The 19,975-nt window shown below is 50.4% G+C and overlaps 1 protein-coding gene across 1 annotated transcript in view; it reads right to left on the bottom strand.

Moving 5' to 3' along the window:
* Nucleotides 1-19,975, bottom strand: part of PLB1 (phospholipase B1) — a 120,385-nt gene that overhangs the window by 42,004 nt on the left and 58,406 nt on the right. The window contains exons 18-31 of the mRNA XM_076000445.1: nucleotides 19,523-19,566; nucleotides 15,677-15,785; nucleotides 14,520-14,571; nucleotides 13,104-13,184; nucleotides 11,041-11,106; nucleotides 10,639-10,739; nucleotides 8,150-8,231; nucleotides 5,399-5,503; nucleotides 5,160-5,255; nucleotides 4,869-4,940; nucleotides 3,768-3,806; nucleotides 3,180-3,240; nucleotides 2,201-2,259; nucleotides 860-933 (exon numbers count right to left, since the gene is read on the bottom strand). Of these exons, the coding sequence (XP_075856560.1) occupies nucleotides 860-933; nucleotides 2,201-2,259; nucleotides 3,180-3,240; nucleotides 3,768-3,806; nucleotides 4,869-4,940; nucleotides 5,160-5,255; nucleotides 5,399-5,503; nucleotides 8,150-8,231; nucleotides 10,639-10,739; nucleotides 11,041-11,106; nucleotides 13,104-13,184; nucleotides 14,520-14,571; nucleotides 15,677-15,785; nucleotides 19,523-19,566 (1,041 nt within the window). The remainder of the gene's footprint in view (nucleotides 1-859; nucleotides 934-2,200; nucleotides 2,260-3,179; nucleotides 3,241-3,767; nucleotides 3,807-4,868; nucleotides 4,941-5,159; nucleotides 5,256-5,398; nucleotides 5,504-8,149; nucleotides 8,232-10,638; nucleotides 10,740-11,040; nucleotides 11,107-13,103; nucleotides 13,185-14,519; nucleotides 14,572-15,676; nucleotides 15,786-19,522; nucleotides 19,567-19,975) is intronic.

The following is a 19,975-nucleotide window of genomic DNA, read 5'->3' as shown; positions in this document are numbered from 1 at the left end:
AGCTACGCGCCAGTTACTTTGAAGTCTCAATAAACACAAACTTTATTAGGAAAGAAACTCGAGAATACCACATGCCACTGCCTACCTGACACAGCCTGGGTTTTCCACTCCTGCGTCGGGGATGCACTTTCCCCCCCTTTCCTCTTGTCTAACTGCTAATCTTTCAACACACATGGGCACCACCTTCTCTGGGAAGCTTCTCGTCCCTCGTGGCAGGGTTGGGTACTCCTCCTCCATACTCCTGTAGTGCTCAGGTATTTCTGTTTTTAAACAGCACTTGCCCATTGAGCCTATGCTTTGCTGTCCCTCCCTCACCCACCCCCTAACTCCTCGCAGTGTGCCAGTGCACAGGAGGGGCTCAGGGGCGCCTGTTGATCGTGAGTTTTATCTCACTATGTCCTCCTAAAGCGTGCGTTGGGTTCTGGAGGTTTTCTGTGCAGATGTGTACACACACGTAAAGGCGGAGGTGTGAGGACAGGATGACGTGAATAAACACACATGACGGCAAACAGACGTAGAGGCATCTACATGTGCACACATACATGCAAGCAGACAAGTGAAGAATCAGAGGTTTGGTGCTTTTCACGTGCATTTCATGTTGGATTTGCTGACCCAGGAGTTTGATAAGAACCCTTGTGTTTACTTTCTCTGCACAATTAAAAAAAAAAAAGATTATCAACAAAATATCCTTTCCACCCAACAAATGTTCACGTCTTACAGAAATATATGTTTTCCTTCTGAAAGCCCCTTCCAGACCAAGTCTTTGATCTTTGCAATTTATGCATTTACAGGAGACAACCTCCTCCCCACACCCAATCTCTGAGGATGAACCCTGGGAAAGGTCAAAGATTAACATTACCTAAATGACAGTCCCCGATACTGTGTGGCGACATCGAGGAGGTCACCTGGTTTCGAGCCGATTCCACTGCCAGCCTTAGAAAACACAGCAAAACGCACAGGAACATCAGCAAGCCACAGAAAAGGCAGGCTGTGAACGAGCAGGGCTTCCACCGAGGTGGTTCCCAGCGCACTCACGGAGCCAGGAGCCCTGGGCTCTCCATCTTCGGCGTCCATCCCGGCTGTGTGCCTTGCCCCACTCTCGGCTGCCTCCCCCCCTGTGCTAAGGGCGTGCCCGGCTCATCTCACAGGGGTGTTTTGGGGAGGAAACTGGATCAAAGCTGTAAAAACTACTTTGACAACTCTCAAGTGCTTTACGAATGTGAGAGAGTGTTAGTTAATACCCTCCCTGGCACTATCCTCCCGAGTTCTTTATAAGCTCACTGACTTGAGCAACTGCAGTGGACAGATTTCTCATAAACTTCCCGTTTCTCCTCTTTCCCTCTGGAGCATTCTGTAAGGTAGTCTCAAAGCCTTAGAAGTGCTGCTGGGAAGTGGCGATCTGGGATAGTAGAACAGCCCTGATTCTTGGAAGTTAGGAGCAGAGCCTCATATCCACAACCGAGGGGCTTTGCTGCTTTCCGTGCAGAGGCAAAGAGGCGACAGAGGCGAGGGTGTGAGCAGAGCATAGCACAGAACCCGAATGGAAAAGAGCACCCACGCAGGCAGGTTTAGAGGAATTTTGAGGCAAAATGACATATTTTTGTGTATGTTAAAAAATTGTTGGCGGGGAACGGCGGCTCATGCCTGTAATCCTAGCACTCTGGGAGGCCAAGGCAGGAGGATCCTTTGAGCTCAGGAGTTTGAGACCAGCCTGAGCAAGAGAGAGACCCCGTCTTTACTAAAAATAGAAAGAAATTAGCTGGACAACTAAAATATATATAGAAAAAATCAGCTGGGCATGGTGGCACGTGCCTGTAATCCCAGCTACTCAGGAGGCTAAGGCAGAAGGATCGCTTGAGCCCAGGAGTTTGAGGTTGCTATGAGCTGTGCTAACACCACGGCACTCACTCTAGCCCGGGCAACAAAGCGAGACTCTGTTTCAAAAAAAAAAAAAAAAAAATTATTGGGTGTTCAAACCCCCCCATCTGAGACCATTCGGTTCACTCCTGAAAAAGATTTCCCCTGGACACCTGCTTGAGAAGGTGGCTGCAAAATCAAATTGTTGCCATGCTCTTGGATTGACAGAGCCAGGAGAGAAGGCAAGATAATGCAGAGGACAGGCCTGCAGGCCTGTCAGGAGGACTGGGACCTGGAACTGGCCCAGCCACCCCCAACCCACCCAGGGACCAAAAGTCCTTACGGTCAGAGAATCCCCCAGAGCAGCCACAACTTGGATATCTGCGGGTCTCAGGGCGTGCACTGGAAAGACAAGTGGACACACTTGAGTCTGCAGGAGGGAAGGTGCAGTCACAGCCTAGTGCTTCTAGCTTCAAAGCGAGAGCAGAAACACGATCTGCGTGTGCATTTGGGCCATTCAGGACTGGGCGTGCACAGTGTCACGGAGACAGAGGTTAGATGAAGACAGTGTCCTCATAAGAGACACAATAAACTAATCCTGGACCTATAGGGAGAGAGGTACAGGGAGGGAGGGAGGGAGAGAGAGAAAGTGGAGAGATGGAAGGAATGAAGAGAGGGCAGAGTAGGAGCCCACCATGTTAGTGCCAGTGGACACGTGAGATGCCAGCCATGCCTGAGTGCAAACCAGATGGGCACCGGACCCACGAGATGAGGTGTAGGGCATGAGGTGCAGTGCATTTACAGCTGGGTTCTCAATTCCCACCAAGCATCTGATGAATAATCATGTCAGACCTTTTCTTCCTCCCAGGTCTCTTCTGAAGAGCCCGGGGAACCTACCAGGCCCTGCTACAGGCTGCAGAGCCTGGGGCCACACGGGTGACCCCCAGAGCTAGCTTCCTCTTGGGACTCTCTGGCCCACCCCCAGCTCTGGGCTTTTCCATGCCACAGGGCTGGGCCACCCAAAGAGTGAGCTCACGTGGCTCTTCTACTCGTGCTCTGTCTGAGGGGCTGAAGGAGGAGGGCACAGAGCTCCTGGCCCCAGACACCTTGGTGTCCGCTGGGCATGATGCCACCACAGGCCAGAACAGGGCAATGCAGGGACTCAGCCTAGCAAGCGCTGGTCATAACTGCCCCTTAGCCAGTGTATGAAAAGTCTCAGTGTATGAAAGTCTTCAGTGTATGAAAAGTTACACACAGTGAACCCACTGTGTGTAAGTCCTTGGGGAGGGGCCCTGGGTCCTGGTGTGTCGTAGGGGGCTTACCTGAGGTGGGGGTTGAGGCTGAAGGGGCTCTGTCCCTGCACAGCAGCCGAGTCCCATGGCCCTATGGGCACAGAATGAATCCCAGAATCTCAGGGTTGAAAGGGACCAGAGAGGCTCTCTGACTCATCTAGAGAGCCCTAAAAAATACAGATTCCTGGGTCCTACTCCTCAGGAGGGGCCTCTAAAGGGCCTTTGATGAGGCTCCCTAGGTGATTTGGAACATCAGCCCAGTTGGGATCTGCTAACCTAGTTCAGACCCCTTGTCAGCCAATGCAAGAATCGGGGCATCAACGCAAGGACCCTGGCCCCACACCGCCCCTGCCTCTGCACCAGCCGTATGGAGGATGGTCATCCTCACTGACATCCTGAGCAAGAAGGGATGTGACTGGCTGGCGGCCCACTCAGCTGTCATCAGTGGCGTGAACTCTGCCCTCTCCCCTGTCTGCAGGTGTGGTGGGCCGGTGGATGGTCTTCGTGCTCATTTGGAACCCCTGCCCACTTTCCCAGCCCACCCTGTTGGGCCAGTCCCAGCTCAGGGACTGCCCACTTGCTTGCCTGGCAAGCCAGAAGGAAACAAAAAGCAGGTACCTGCACGCTGTTCTTGTAGGTGCTCAGAAATGGCCAGACCTAATGGATGGGGGAGGAACCATGAGCAACAGCAGCAAGGTCAGCAGCTTCCCTGCCTGCCGACCCTCAGTAAGCGTGCACCTGGCACAAACACTCCTGCCGCCCTGCTCTGTGCTCCTGAGCCCAGCCTCTCCTTGCCAGGCTGACACCCTCAGGATGGAGGTGTGGGGGGCCTTCTTTGCAACCCGACCCACACCAAGAATCAGCATAAACCCTTCAGCAGCTCCCAGAATGTGCATACCTGTCCTTCCCACTCCCACCCTGCTAGCTGGGGTGGCTGTGTGGCCTCCCTTTCTCCACCCAGCACACCCCCCAACACTGCACCTCCTTTTGCTGGTAAAAGCCCACATCCTTACTCCCCGGGATCCCTCGCCACCCCGAGCCTGCCCCACCGTGCAGTGGCCTGGGTCCTTCCTGCCCAGGCCAGGAAAGTCAGGTGCTCAGGGACCTGCCTCACATCAGCCCGGGACCCCTCAGAGGGATTTACAGGGCAAGGATGACAGCTGCAGAGCTCCAAGAACCTTTATGACAACTTTGGAGTGAAAATCGGGGCTTGTTCTACGTGTCCTTCCTGGTTCATGTGTGCTTTCCTAGCTCCAGCTGCCAACGTACCACCCCCGCCCCCAGCCCAGCCAGACAGCATTCCAGGTCTCAGCTCCTCACTCTGCCCATGTGCTCACAGAGGCAGTGGGTACACGAAGACAGGGGATCCTTCTGTCCCATCTGCACTTGAAGTTCTCCCCTGCCCCAGCCTTCGGCATGAGAGCTGGATGCACCACATGCCTCGTGCCTGCTTGGAAGGCTGTGTCCAGCCCAGACTTGTGCTAGAGCCCCGGCCGTGCAGAGACCAAGGAGCGCTCCAGGGCCACTGGGGGTCATTGTCCCTCTCAGCCCAACCACATGGGTCATCTGGGGCGGTTAGCCTGGAGTGTAAAATGGGGTGGGCAGGTAGACACAGCGAGGTGGGGTAAGGGCCTAGAATGTGATGAACCGAGAAGGCTGCTGGGACTTGGAGAAGTGGCTTCAGTCAGAGGCGTTGGAAGGACAGGGGTTTCACTCTACCTGGCTCGGACACGTGACATTGATCTTGTTTTCAAAATTATGCTGTGTTGTCTTCTGGCCAACAGGTTCCAGCTAAACCAAGAAGCAGGATGATGGGGAGTGAGAAAGAGGTGGCCAGGATGGACAGCTTGGGTCGGGGTTGGGGTTGGGGACAGAGGAAATAGGACTTCTCATCATTGCTGTGCAGGAATGACACAGCCTGAGTGACGGGCCTCAGAGGTCCTCCAAAGGCTTTCTGGAGTCTTTTTCTTATCAGAGGGAGGGTGGGTTTTCCTGCCTCAACTGTCTTACCATGTTTCTCCAGAGGGCAGTGGCTGAACGGGCATGAGCCTTGCTGCTGAAATGGAAACAGTCAGGAGCGAAGAAAGAGCTGTCAGGCAGTCCCTCCTGGTTACCAGGAGAGAGAGAGAGAGAGAGAGAGAGAGAGAGAGAGAGAGAGAGAGAGAGGCAGTTATAGACACTGGATGACAAATGAAACAGCCACACGCTATCTGTAGATTCAGTTTATCTACGATGCTTGCTTTCTTTACCGAGGTCTTTGGCATGTCCACGTGCTCGAAGAACGGCTGCACAACCACAGTGAAATCTTCCCTCGTGTCGTACCGTCCACTCTCAACCAGCTGGTGAGTCCCCTCCTGCAGGAGGAGAAGGGGACAGGGGTTAGGCGGTCCTCTCTGCATCCACTCGGTCCTTGGCTGGTCTCTTTCTCCAACACACCATTAAACAGAACCCAATTGTGGAGTGAAATCGACCTTCAGCAAAATCTCAACTGATGCGAAGCCAGCTACCGTGTTTCCCTGAAAATAAGATAGGGTCTTATATTTATTTTTCCTCAAGAAGACACCCTAGGGCTTATTTTCAGGGGATGTATTATTTTTTTAAGTACAGTACAATAATCTACATTTATTCAAATATAGTTGTCTTCTTCTGGATCATCATCATAACTCTCTAAACCCCGAATTCCATCCTGAATTTCTTGCGACTCTATTTCCTTCAGAACCATTGGCCCCAATCTCTCATGTCAAGCAATAGAGCTCTCATGGGGCAGATGAGAAGAGCTGCTTGTCTTCTTTACTGCTCCGAGACAAAATGCATGGGTTGTGCAGATACGCTGCGTAGCCACACCCGTCACTGGGTCTTTTTTTTTTTTTTTTTGAGACAGAGTCTCGCTTTGTTGCCCAGGCTAGAGTGAGTGCCGTGGCGTCAGCCTAGCTCACAGCAACCTCAAACTCCTGGGCTCGAGTGATCCTTCTGCCTCAGCCTCCCGGGTAGCTGGGACTACAGGCATGCGCCACCATGCCCGGCTAATTTTTTATATATATATCAGTTGGCCAATTAATTTCTTTCTATTTATAGTAGAGAGGGGGGTCTCGCTCTTGCTCAGGCTGGTTTCGAACTCCTGACCTTGAGCAATCCGCCCGCCTCGGCCTCCCAAGAGCTAGGATTACAGGCGTGAGCCACAGCGCCCGGCCCGTCACTGGGTCTTATTTTGGGGGCAGGGCTTCTATTGTGCAAATGCTTAGAAATCCTGCTAGGGCTTATTTTATGGGTAGGTCTTATTTTCAGGGAAACACGGTAGTCCCTTTTTAGATCAACCCAAGCTCTGCTGCAAATGCATATACTTGACCTTGGCTGTGAAACAGGGAAGGTAAGAAAAAAAACCTAAGTCTGTCAGCTTGACCCCCTTTTAAAGCTATTGTGATTAAAGATCTGAGGGTGGCATTATTTGATTAAATGACATTTTGGATAATCCTAATAATTTATTTCTATCCTACATGTGTTCAGAAAGATCAAAGGTGAATCAATAATATTGAACATGTATTTATACTGCTTGTGCATGGTGTGTGTGTGCTTCTTTGAGACTCTCAGACCTGTTTAGGAGAGTAACAGGGCTGTAACCATCACAGCTTCTGCTTGCGGTCACTTCTAGGGAACCAGTTACCCCAGTTCTGGCTCCTACTCTGGCCAGACTCTGCCATTCCACTGCACACGAGGGTTTCTACTATTTGGGGCTAGGACTCCAGCTGAAGAGGGCAGTCGGGCTTAGACACCCAGGAATGTAATGTGTTCAACTCTGAAGACCCCAGGAAAAGACAGTTCATGGGAGGAGAGCCCTGTTTAGGGACCCCTCGTGTCTGACCTCCCAGGCCAGTCTCTGCCTTGATTAAGGCATGAGGGAAGGAAAGAAGGTGGGTCCATGGTTATTAACAGTAATGGTCATCTCCCGGGAGAGTGATGAGAACCACAGTGTTTGCTGGAAGTAGGGAGTGGGCTGATTTTTAGAGGGCATGATGGCCTCATGTGGCTGACATGCAAGTGTCTCCAGAGCACCACATTGGGGTCTCAGTGGTGACGAGGGTCAGACCTGGGAACAGCTGGCCTCGCTGCCGAGGCCGGGGGACAATGTTGGTGGGGACACCTCTCCTCTTTGGCTGCTCAGCATCTGAAACCACTTGTATGTCTGAAGCCCCCCACTGCGTGAAGAGTAGCCTGCCTCCACTGCAGGGGCTGAAAGAGACGAACGCTCGCTTTCTCAACACCCCCGCAGCCAGGGTGTGTGACTGAGGCATCACCAATCACTGCCTGTCTTAGGGACAGCAAAGTACCATTTTACCAGGAGTGGCAGCTGTGTCCAGTTCCTAGACAGTGGAGTCCACGACGTCTTCACTAGATTCCATCTGTGACCTGATTTTGATTCTCAAGGCTTGGACCCTAGAATCCCTTGGCCTCTGACCCCAGCTCTCTAAGCTCTGCCCGAGATTCTGCTTAAATAGCAAATCTCCTTAAATTAATAGAAACTGCATATAAGCTTTTGTTGCTTACACCTAAGAATCCCAACTGAAACAGGGCTGCTCTCGTGGCCATAACCTCAGCTTCCCTCCCCTGGTGTGGGCCGTGGCCTTCCTCCCAGAGTCGTGCACGCAGGAGGAATACAGGTGGGGAGTTCCCCAGAGGGCTGGGTGCTGGCGACAGAGGCTGATAAAGGTTTGTCTCTTTGAGCCCCTGATACACCCAAAGGAGTCTGCAGGGAAGTGGTTCTACTTCAAGGAGTGAGCACCTTGGAGGATGAATCAAGCCTGCAAGCTGTTTGCAGCCTACCCTGGAAGGCAGCCTACCACTGTCCTCTTCGAGTGACTGAACAGGTGTTTGGGGGAAACTCATGATGGTCAAGGGAGTGAGCTTTTCTGGTCAAAATCACCTAAGCATTGACTCATTTTCTAAGCAGAGCCACCACACCATACCGCTGCTCTGTGCAGTCTCAGAGCCCCTTCCTGGCTTACCTGATACTTCCTGTTCAATTCGATGAGAGAGGCAAGTTCTGTTGAGTTATCATCAAACTTCAGGACACAGGGACACAGAGACCTGCAGACCAAAGAGATGTACCCCCCCACCAAGAGCACAAGTGATGCAGAAACCTTGGCTGGAGACTTGAAATACTTCCTTTAACTTGGAGGCATCTGAACTCTGTGCTAATGAGGGGTCTGGCTGGCTAACCTGTTGACTGTACCTTTCCCAGGCCTGGATTTGCTCTTAAGGATGAAATAGTTACTTCTTCTGACATGTGCAGGAGTGACTTTGGGTGTTGTACTGATGAGGCACACCCCCTTCCAAATAACATGACAATAATTGCTAATGTACACCGAATGCTACCGCACCAAGTACTGGTAAGAACTTTATCAGTATTGACATGTTTAATCCTCCCAGCCATTTTAGAAGTTGTATTATCATTATCCCATTGTATAGATGAGAAAACTGAGGTTCAGAGTGGTTGAATAAAATTCTCAAGGTCACAGGGTTGCTGAGTGTGGGAGCCAGGACTTGAGCTCAAGTCTGTCTGGCTCTGAACCTGAGCTCTTAATCTCTCTACTGAGCTGCTTCTGTCCAGTCTGCAGCTCTGGCCTGGCTGGACATCAGGCAAATCTGGGCTTTTGGGCTGGGGGATGAGGTAACAATAGTGTGGATGACTTAGCGTAGACTCAGTAGCGCCAAGGGACGCACGGCCACTCAGGCGGAACAGCAAAGAGGAAGCAGGACAAGGTGACCCCAAGTCCATGCAAGCCTGACATTCAGTGACTTGGCCATTTCAGATGTGCAAATGACCCGGCAAATGCCTCCTCTGAACCTTTAGTTTTAACGATCTGAAAAACCCTGCAGTGACGGGTAGCAAGAGCCTTTCTGTCAGCTGCTCTGAAATGAATACACTGAACCCCTGTGTGGCCCAGCAGCTAGAGAAAGTGGGAGCAGGGGAATGAGTCAGCAGCTGAGAACAGCATGCCTGATGCCAGCTGCGCTGATAGGCACGTGTCACCAGCGGCCATCCTGTTTCTGCTCGCTGCCTTCTCCAGGGGGCCTGGGCAGCCAGGGCACCCTAGGTATGGGTTGGCATGGACCTTTAGGGGAGTGACCAAAGTACCCCTTAATTTCTAAGAGCAAGTCTGGCCCTTGTGAATTATTCATTCAGTGATCAGCAAACAGCAGTGAGCCCCTCGGCTGTCCTAGCAGTGACTCAGACGCAGTTCACAGGCGGTGGGGGAGGGAGGCAGGCACGTGGGTACCATGAGATGTGCTCAGGGCCGGGGTGGGGGAGGGGCAGGAGTGGGGAAGCTCAGACACCAGCCAGAGGCAGCCTTGCAGGAGGAATGCCCGGGAAATGCTCATGCTTTGGTTAGAAGAACATCTCATTCCTGAGGGCCGTGCAATACAGGTTGGGTATCTGAAATGCTCAGGACCAGAAGCATCTCAGATTTCCAATTTGGGAATGTTTGCACTACCGTATGGGCATCACACAGGCCTTTTTACCTTTTTCAACAATACCTTTATACCACAGCACAGAGAATAAGCAAAAAACCAAGCAACCAACCAACCTCCACAGTGAGTAATGCATGTAGGTCTAGGCCCCACGTGGGGAACCTGCCGTTGGCGTGCCTGGCCTGCACACGCGGCATCTTGTTACCCTTTGTGGTGTGCATGGAGAGATACCAGACCATGGCTGAAGGGGGCCGGGAGGGCCTTCTCCCCTTGGGGACACTGAATAACTGTGTGTTGTGTGCCTCTGCTTTTGACTGCGACCCATCACATGAGGTCAGTGTGGAATTTTCCACTTGTGGCACTGCACTGGCACTTAAGAAGTTTCAGATTTGCGTGCATTTTGGATTTCAGATTAGGGATGCTCAACCTGTGCTAGTGGGAAAAGGCATTTGTGTTTGGCTCTGGAGGCTGAGGGATAATGACATCTCTCTCAGTGGCCTTCCTAGGAACAGGGCTCTCTGTTCTCTGGGAAAGATTGTTTTTTGGACTCTGGATTGTGATTTGACAACCTCCTCCTCTAGCAAGTGACGGTGGCCCTGTATTTATGAATGCCCAGCCTGGAGCACCCATGCCAACCACAGGTGCTCCCTGTCTTGGAGATGGGCCTCCAGGAGGGGTTGGGGAAGCTCTGGACTCACTTGGAAGTTAGTTTTAGCAGAGCCTGAGTGCTCCTGCAGCCTTTTTCACATAGCCTGAGTCCATTCCTAATGCTCGACCCGCCCCTCCTGCAGGACCAGAGGGTGCCTGGTGGCTGCCATGGCAACAGAGGCAGAGGTGGGTCCACATGCACATCTGAGGCAGGGAGCTGAGGCCTATGCCGGGGTCAGAAAACCCTGGAATGTTCTCCCATTGGACCTTTTCAGGTTAGAAAATGGTAGGGAGGGGGTGTCTCAGCACTCCTCACATCTCTGCTCTTAAATTTTCTAACGAATCTGCTGAGCAGTGGGAGTTGCCATCTGACCTGAGGATTAGCCTTGGGCAGTAGACTCTAGTGTCCTGGTACAGCTCCCGCAGGGAGGTGATCTCCAGCACCTTCACCAGATTCACGAACGCCCGAGGAACCTGCAGAAAGGAAAGCATAGTGGCCGAGAGGGTGAGGCTGGGCAGCTGCAGCCCTTACTTGGGTCTGGGGCCTGCTCCCCCGCTGGAGTGCCAGACCTAGGGACTTCTGTCTGCCCACCCACTTCCCTCACCCCCTCTGTTCCCCATGGACGCCTCTGCATGCAGGTGGCTGGGGACCATGGCAAAGGCCACCTGCCAGGGAGGTCTCGGCGGGAAGCCAGAGCCATCAGGTGGGGTCTGAGGCCTCAGATGAAGGGCTGAGGTCGTGCTGCCCAGAGGCTGTGCGGCCTGGCCTCCGTACCTCAGCGTGAAGGATGTCCAGAGCCTTCCTGATGTTGTCAGTGAAGTTCTGGGGAGAATACTGGACCTGCAGGAAGAGAAAGTGTCTCTTCAACACCATGTGTCTCCCATCTCTCTACAGACTAGGGATACTTGCTCTCTTGGGTCCCCCTCTCCCTGCATGTCAGTCAGAGTGGACAACGCTGAAATGTAGGTTTGTCTTTAGGGGCCCCAGTCTCGACACCAGCCCCACGGTACTGGGGCTTGTCATGCTGTGACCCTCAGGGAAATGCTCTCTGTTTTGCATGGAGTTGTGGAAAACTCTGGATCTACTTCATAGTAACTAGAGGTAGAGCTTTAGCTTCGGCCCATCCATCTCTGGGCCCCTGTAAAAGAGGAGTGTTGGAGCAGACGATGCTAAGATCTCTGCAACTTGAGCAGTCTCTGGTCCTGTGGCCGTGTCTCCTCTGCTTGGGGCCTCAAGTGTCTGTGGAGCCTCACCCTAAACAAATCACTTGAGGAGATAACGGGAAGGAAAGAGGGTCTTGTGAAATACCCCCAACTCCAAGCCTAAACACATTTTAACTTATTGCTTCTGATCTTGATATTTGTGATTTTTGAGTTTTTTTTTTTTTTAAGCAGTACAACTCTTTCTCTGATTAAAATCTAACTAAAAGCCTGCTCTATGAACCATGGCAAAGCTGGGCCACACTTAGGGGGAGCAGGTGAGGGGCCTCCCACCCCCCACCCGCACCCCGAGGCTCCCCTGTGGGTCCTTCAGATCATAGCTTGATACCTCTGACTCCTGGTGACTTTGGTGCCAGGAAAGCAGACTGTGAGGGGTCTGGGGGACAGGGTCGCCCTTCTGGGCAGATGCTCACAGGCTACAGCAAGATCACTACCTCCTAAACATCACCATGCTGGATCCCCTCTCTGTCTGACAAACCTACTCATCTTCAACTCCCAGTTCGAAAGCCTACTGGCTTGATGTAAACCTCTTCAACACCCCCCTCCCCAATGCACACCAAATTCCCATGGCAACTTTTTTTTTTGAGACAGAGTCTCACTCTGTTGCCTGGGCTAGAGTGCTGTGTCATCAGCCTAGCTCACAGCACCTCAAACTCCTGGGCTCAAGCGATCCTCCTGCCTCAGCCTCCCAAGTAGCTGGGACTACAGGCACATACCACTGTGCCCGGCTAGTTTTTTAATTTTTTTATTTTCTATTTTTAGTTGTTTGGGTAATTTCTTTCTATTTATAGTAGATACGGGGTCTCACTCTTGCTCAGGCTGGTCTCGAACTCTTGAGCTCAAGCAATCCTCCCACTTTGGCCTCTCAGAGTGCTGGGATTACAGGCATGAGCCACTGTACCTGGCCTCCCATGGCAACTTTGATTTCAAGACCTCTCTTTTGTTTGCCTCGCTAGAGCCACATCGGGATGGCTTCCTTGTGTCATGATGCATTGTCTCTGTCTCCCTTCCCTGGCAGTGTAAGTTCCCTGAGGACAGAGCCTGTGTTTCATTTGCCACTGCTTAGCTCTCAGCGGAGCACCTGGCATAGGTGCAGTTGGGAGAATAGTCAGTACGGCCTGTGGGGTTTCTTCTGGCCCAGAGGCTGGGGTTCCAGGACAAAAAGCAGCAACCATAGAGCCTTGATCTTGGGTTTCCTGTCAGCCCAGAATGACTTGGCTCTGAGCCTCCCCTCTAAGTGCCTCTGTAGGAAATCAGCTTTCCCATCGCGTGACAGCTCGCAGGTGGAGACGGCAAGGCCACTGAAGCCTGGAGAAAGGAGCTAACCTATGACTACCTTAAAGAGAGGCAAAATTCTTCTACGTCACTGGAATGATATCTTGGTTTCTAGAATGATATGATCAAGCTCTCTTGACAGGAAACTTAATCAGGATCAATCTTGTACCCAATCCTGCTTGTCCAGTTGAACCTCTTCCTGGGGGGAGATGCCCTCTTGGTCTCAGGGTTAACCCCAGGCTGGACCCACGTCCAGCAGCTGCCCTGCTCCAGGACTAGGTGACTGGGCCACTGAAATCCTGCTCTGGGGCTGAGTCCCGAGTGAAGGGCCTGGAGACCTACCGGGTCATCGCAGGAATCACAGAGGTCATTCCCACCTATAAACAGGGTTATTATCTTCCAGTCATCCTCAAAATGTATCCTCTGAAACGAATAGGAAACAGACAAGTAAGCGCCCTGTCCCAGAGTCACGAAAATGCAAAGCGCTGAACACTAGAGAGGATGGGTCTCACACAGGAGGGCGTTTAGTGGGCTTTCCTATTTTCTGTTCTTTGGTTTTGGGGTCCTGAGTTCACAGGTCCTAAATGGTCCATTTACTTTAGGTAGAATCACAAAGCACAATGGTCATGGTTCCCAGCTCTGAGCTTCGTTCCTGTCTCTGGCACAGCATGGAAGTGGGAAGGAGCTGGGGGGGGCTGTCTAGCCATGGGAAAGGAACGTTTGTTCTACGATCTCTAGATGTCCTGAATTCTAACTTTCCCTTAAGGCAGAAAGGACCATCTTTCACAAAGAGGGAGCTCTCCAAACTCAGATCCATTTACATAGTTAAGGCTCCTTGTGAACAAAGCAAGCTGGAGGGGCCAGTTAGAGCAAGGTGGCCACTCTCAGCACATGCTCTGAAAAGATTGTGCCACCTTTGGGATCTGTCTCCTCCAAGAGGGATGTGGACAATATTAATATTTGAAGTCGCAGGGCTGGGTGGAAGGTGGGCAGCCACACACATTCCAGAAACTGTGGCCCGAGGACAGCAGTGGTCCTCACAGCCTCGTACATTGTCATAGGCCTACATAGCTTTGCTTCTCTGACTGATGCTTCCAAAAGAGGGTAGGAAGAGAAAGATGAAGACAAAATCCAGGGAAGTTTGACATTATGGGTAGAAATATCCTAAAAACCTTCTAATAGATTTTGAGGTACATTAAATATTATATACAACATAACTAATCCCTATCCCCCTCTTTAATTGTTTTACCCACCTGGGAACAGCTTCAAAAACACCTGAATTGCCAATCCTGCTTTTGCTTGAGGAAGAACCCTCCTGTCATCTTTCAGAACCCAGGTCAAATGTGTCCTCCTCTAGACCTCCCTAGCCCTCCCCTGCGTAGGGGCCTTCCCCTTCCTCTGCACCCACAGAGCCCTCCTGATGTGGCGCATGCCAACTGTTTTACAATTTTGAGTCATCATGTTGGTCTCCCCTTGTCAGCTCCTTGAGGACCGAACGGTGCTGTGCTGCTCTCCTGTGTACCTCCAGCCCAGCCCAATGCTGACTCATGACAAACGTTTGAATAGCTGACTGAGTGGCTGAACAAATGAATGGGCTTCCTCTTTTCAGAGGTGCCGTGTTTCAGGCTTCAGATATGTCTGCCAGAAGCCCAGCCTGGCTCCCACCCCCCCTCGCCCCAGAGCTGACCCTCTGTGTCCATGAATATCTCCTGCCCACTTCCCATTCCAGGGGCTCCCACCCGGACCCCCTAGACTCACCGTGTCATTCTTCATCAGGTCCACCAGCCTCCTGGCCTGGACAGGTAAGTCCCTGTTGGCACAGGCAGGAGGAAGCGGTGTGAGAGGCAGGGCTGGGAGGAGAACTGAGCAGAGAGAGCAGCAACCAAACATCTAGCATGTTGGGCCTCCTGCAGGAGAATCGACTGAAGGCCACGACACAGAGCCCCTTCCCCATCCAGGCTCCACCGGCGTGGGGGTGGTGACTGTGCTCGGGAAGGCTAAAGCACTGCACATGTGAGAGGGTGACTCTTAGTGTGACTATTTTCTGATCGGCATATTTGATGACCTGCTTTTCTTTCTCTTCCAAGCTAGGCTTGTTCTGGGCAAACAGAAGGCCTGCATGTGAGTATTTCATGTCATACACAGCTCAGCATGTGCCCATTTTGGCAGGTGCCATGACTTTGGCATTCCCACCCAGACAGACCTGGGTTGGACATTTACTTGCCTCTTGCTAACTATGGGAAAGTGACTTAAATTCTCAGTTTTAAAAGACTGCAAAATGTAGATAAGCCCACCCATCTTGGTCATCGGGAACAGATGAGATGGCAAAGCACTCCCGTGCGAGTAAAAGCCACTACTGGTGCCAAGCAGCCTGGGTGTGAATCCTGGTTCCACCACAGACAGCTCCGAGGCCTTGGCAGAGCACTTCACCTTGCAAGCCCTCAGTTTTTTCCTCTGCAAAATGGGGATGGTAAGCATACCATCTTCATAGAGTTGTTGGGAGAGTTCAATGAGATGCCATATAAATAACTTTAGAATAGTGCTTGGCACGTGGCAACCATCCATTGAATTAATTCTACCATTGTCGAAAAGTCCCTGGTCCTGTGCCTAGCAGGAAGCATTAGTTGTCATCCTCTTCCCCTCTTAACTTTTAGCCTAACTAACCCGATCTTGGTCATGGTACACTAGGTATCAGATAACCTGGATGCAGAGAGGAATTGGGGAGAAACTAGCAGATTTCTGTGTCTCAAGTAAGGGACACCCCCAAGACAGCCTCATTCAGCCTTTGACCCTTAGACCCCCTTGATTGGCCAAGACCCCCAACCTTCAGCCATAAGTCCCAGTCTAGGTTCAAGCACCCTGCCTAGGTCCCCAGAAGACCTGTGCTGTCCACCCCCCTGGGAACTCATGCTCACTTAGCTCGGTTTCCTGCCACAGCCTGGTTTAAGAAGGCTCCAGGACTGTTTTCTTTCCCCGTGCCAACAGAGAAGCCCTGCAGGGAAGGGTTGAATTCCCGGAGGATGTCTGGAAATACAAGGAAAAGACATGCATAGTAACCACCTTGAAGTAATCTTCAAGTTCCTTTGACAAACATCAGTAGGTGTTGGGGACAAAGCAGAGTCCCCACCCCATGGCCCTTACTATTACCCCTATGGTTCACCCAGCCCAGAAAGAGAACAGTCAGTAGGCTGACGCTTGGTCACAGGACAGCACACAGTAGGTGCTTGCTCAATTATTGTTGATGAATGTGAGTCTCAGTTGGTGCTTTTGTCATGCAATATTCTTTTTTTCTAAATACTTGATAACTTGTATACCATAACATTTTCCAATTTAAAGTATAAAGTTATAACTTTTAGTACATTCATACAGTTATGCAACCATCATATAATCAACATTAAAACATTTTCATCCCCCCCAAAAGAAACCGTGTACCCATTAGCAGTCACTCTCCATTACTTGCAACCCTATGGCAATCACTAATCTACTTTCTCTCTATATAGATTTGCTATTCTGGACATTTCATATAAATGAAATCGTACAATGTGATGTCTTTCGTGGCTGGCTTCTTCCAATTACCATAATCTTTTCAACATTCACTCATGTTGCAGCAGGTATCCGTACTTCATTCCTTTTTATGGCTGAATAATATCCCATTGTATGGATACACCACATTTTATTTATCCATTGTTCAATTCATGGGCACTGGGTTGCTTCTACATTTTGGCTATGATGAGTAATGCTGCTATGGACATTTGTGCACAAGTTTCTGTGTGGATTTCTTTTGGGTACATGCATAGGCATGAAACTGCTAGATCATATAGTAACCCTGTTTAACCGTTCGAGGAACTGCCAGGCCTTTTCCCAAAGCGGCTGTGCTATTTTACATTCCCACAGCATCGTATGAGGGCTCTAATTTTTCCACATCCCCAACACTTGTTATTATATCTTTTTATTATAACCATGCTAGTGGATGTGAAGTGGTATCTCATTGTGGTTTTGATATGCATTTACCTACTAATTAGTGTTGTTGAGCATCTTTTCATGTGCTTATTGGCCATTTCTCTATCTTCTTTGGAGAAATGTCTATTAAGATCCTTTGCCCATTTTAAATTGGGTTGTCTGTTTACTGAGTTATGAGAGTCCTTTTATTTTCTAGATACAAGTTTCTTATTAGACATGATTGGCAAATATTGTCTCCACTCTTTGGTTTGCCTTTACTTTGATGGTATCCTTTGAAGCACAATAAATGGTAATTGGTACTAATTTAACCTCTTTGCTTGTTATAAGTCTATTCAGATTTTCTGTTTCTTGCTAAGTCAGTTTCAGTTGTGTCTTTCTAGGAATTTGTCCATTTTATCTAAATTATCTAATTTATTGACATGCAATTGTTTATAGCATTCCCTTTCTCTTATAATCCTTTTTATTTCTGTAAGGTTGGTAGTATCTCCTCTTTCACATTCTTGATTTTCACCCCCCCAATCAATCTAGTTACAGACTCGTTAGTTTTGTTGTAATTTTCAATCTCATGCATTCTAATGCTTTTGCCACACTGTATTTATACATGACTTTTCACTTCTTCATCTCCCCAACTTGGCTCAGAACTCCTGAGAGCAGGGTTTGAAGATATCCCAGGGCCTCACATAAGGCTCAATAAATGTTTATGGACTGAATTAGAAATAGAATAAAGTTCAGACCAGGCTAGGAGAATTGTTCAAAGTCATATAGCTACTGAGAATGGAATCCCAGGCTAGAACCCTGGTTTCACAGGTCCAACACAGGGCACTGGTCCCTGTCTCACAATCTACCAGGATGTGGGAAAGAAACTGGCTGGGTGGCAGCCAGGGCTTTAGGGGCCCATGCCATCCGGCAGAGTGCTCTCTAGAATCAAGCACTACTGTAGCTTCTACTCAACACAGATGGACTCATTCCTGTTGCTTTGGGGACACTGTATAGAAACTATTCTGATTTCTACTTAGAAGGAAGAACTGTGAGGTCACCAGAGCTACCTGAAAATGAAATGGTTTGTCCTAGGAGGTAGTAGGTTCCTTGTTACTGGAGGAATCCATCACAGGCTACCTACCTATTAATACTTGCCAGGAATGTCAGAGAGAGGAACTACACATTGGATAAGGCAATAACTTGCTGGAACATGCAATTATCTTTGCCAGGAACATTCCGTCCCCTTTCCTTACCTGGTGAATTCTAGTTCTTGAAGCTATTTTTCAGAAGACAGGGTTAGCAGCCTTCATGTTTATTTTCCCCTAAACTTCATACATGGCTATGATTATTGGTTCATGTGTCTGTCTTTAGGAAGACATGCCTGAAAACAGACTTTGGTGATGTCACCAGGGCATTCTGCTACTTCCCAAGGACCCAGCACCAGACTGTCTCCTGGATTAAATCAAATGGGGTGGTTGAACAGAGTTCTGTTTTGACCTTACATTCTTATGAGTTTTCTAACACATTTCCATATAGTTATTTCCAGCCCCTACAATCAAACTGTCTTCCATCTCTAGCAAGGAAGAATCTGAACAGTGAATGTTCCATTTTTTGGGCTAAGTGAGTCAGGGGAGTCCACCTGAGGGGTGACATCGCCTCAATCCTTTGTAAATCAGTTTGGTAGAAGACCTTGACACAAATGACTCCCAGTCATCTTGTTCAGGGTAATAGCATGGGAGTCAGAGCCCAGCGAGCTGTTGTATATGCTGGGCCATCTCACAGCCAAGTTCAACACACCTCCAAAGACATCCCAAACCATCTCCTAGCGGCAGGGGGCGGGGCTTATTTATATAGCTCTTGTGTGTAGGCCAAAAAATGAAGAAGACAGCACCTGTGGCACAGACCATGCCTACTTAAATTCCAACAGGATTTGCAAATAACCAAAACAGATAACAAATGCCAGGTCTGATCAACTCTGCCTCTGTCACCAAAGTCTTAGTGGCTTAAAGTTCAAATCATTTCTTAGCTTCTAAAGATAATATCACAAAGGGATACGTACCAGAAGAGTAAGTGAAAATGGGACCAATTAAATTTCTCTCTGGCAAAATAATTAGCTAGAAGATTTTAAGGGGAATGAATTCAATGTAAGCATATACCTCTTGTGTACTTTAAGAACATGTGCTGTGATGCGTATGCACCAAGGAGAATCAAGAGATGGGTAAGACCAGACCCTTCAGAGAACGTCCTCAGGCTTTAAAATATCATTCCGAGTAGGTTGTTAAATTAAGGGAAAACATGGAGCCCCAAATATGGCCGTGTTTGCACAGCCTGAAACGGAACTTCACCTCATCCTGCCGCCACAGCAGCGGCTCACAAAGCAACACAGGAATCGGGCGTGTTTGCGCCCGGCAGCGCCTGCGTGGACGCCTCCCCAGGGGCGCTGTGCTGCGTGGACGCCTCCCCAGGGGCGCGGTGCTCCTGGCCCCGCACGCGGGTCTCCTTTTCTTCTTCCTTGAGTCCCTTTTATGACTGGCACTAAGATTTGTTCTCTTTCCCTCTCCGACTCCCTTGGACGAAGCCCATTGGGAAAGAAACTGGCCGGGTGGCAGCCAGGGCTTTTTTCTTTTTCCCGATCACGGTATCTCCCCCGCCAGGTGAGCAGGACTGTTTCTTTCCTACCCCACCCCCACTACTCCCATGAGGCTCCGGGAGCGGAGCGCGCGCAGCCCCGGGGCGGCAGCGCCCCCTGCCGGCCGCGGCCCGCGCCGCCCCCGCGCATCCCGCCCATCCCGCCCGCCGGGAGCGGTCGCCCGCGCACTCACTGGCCAGGGTGGTGACGCTGCTGACGTTCTGGTCGCCGCCGACGCTGTTTCGTGGGAACCGAGAGAGAAAACGAAGGTTTAAGATGCCAGCCGTGCCGGAACGCCTCAGACACTACCACCTCTCTCCCGAGAAAGACCCGGGGGCTTGGAGCCTGCCCTTGCCCCATCATTTCCGTAGAAAAACCAAAGAACAACCCGGAACACGGCGTCTCTCTCTGCTCCCCGCACACCGGAAGATCACACAAAATCGCGTTTAAACGATCTGATCTTCTCTGACGTTGGCCAGGGGAACCAGGTCGTCCCACCAACCGGAAGGCGGCCCCTCTGTGGCCGGCCCCATCTCAACCAGCCGCTGCAGTGCATTAACGTTATTAGTAAAAACAGTTAAAAAACAGAAATTTGCCCTGTTCTTTCTTTTCCTCTTGGGCTTGGAAAAGCTATTTTAAAAAGGGG

This window comes from Microcebus murinus, chromosome 3, assembly GCF_040939455.1.
Source record: "Microcebus murinus isolate Inina chromosome 3, M.murinus_Inina_mat1.0, whole genome shotgun sequence".
In the NCBI taxonomy this organism is placed as follows: domain Eukaryota; kingdom Metazoa; phylum Chordata; class Mammalia; order Primates; family Cheirogaleidae; genus Microcebus; species Microcebus murinus.
Note: the sequence above shows the minus strand (reverse complement) of the source record. Positions and strands in the feature narration are given on the sequence as shown.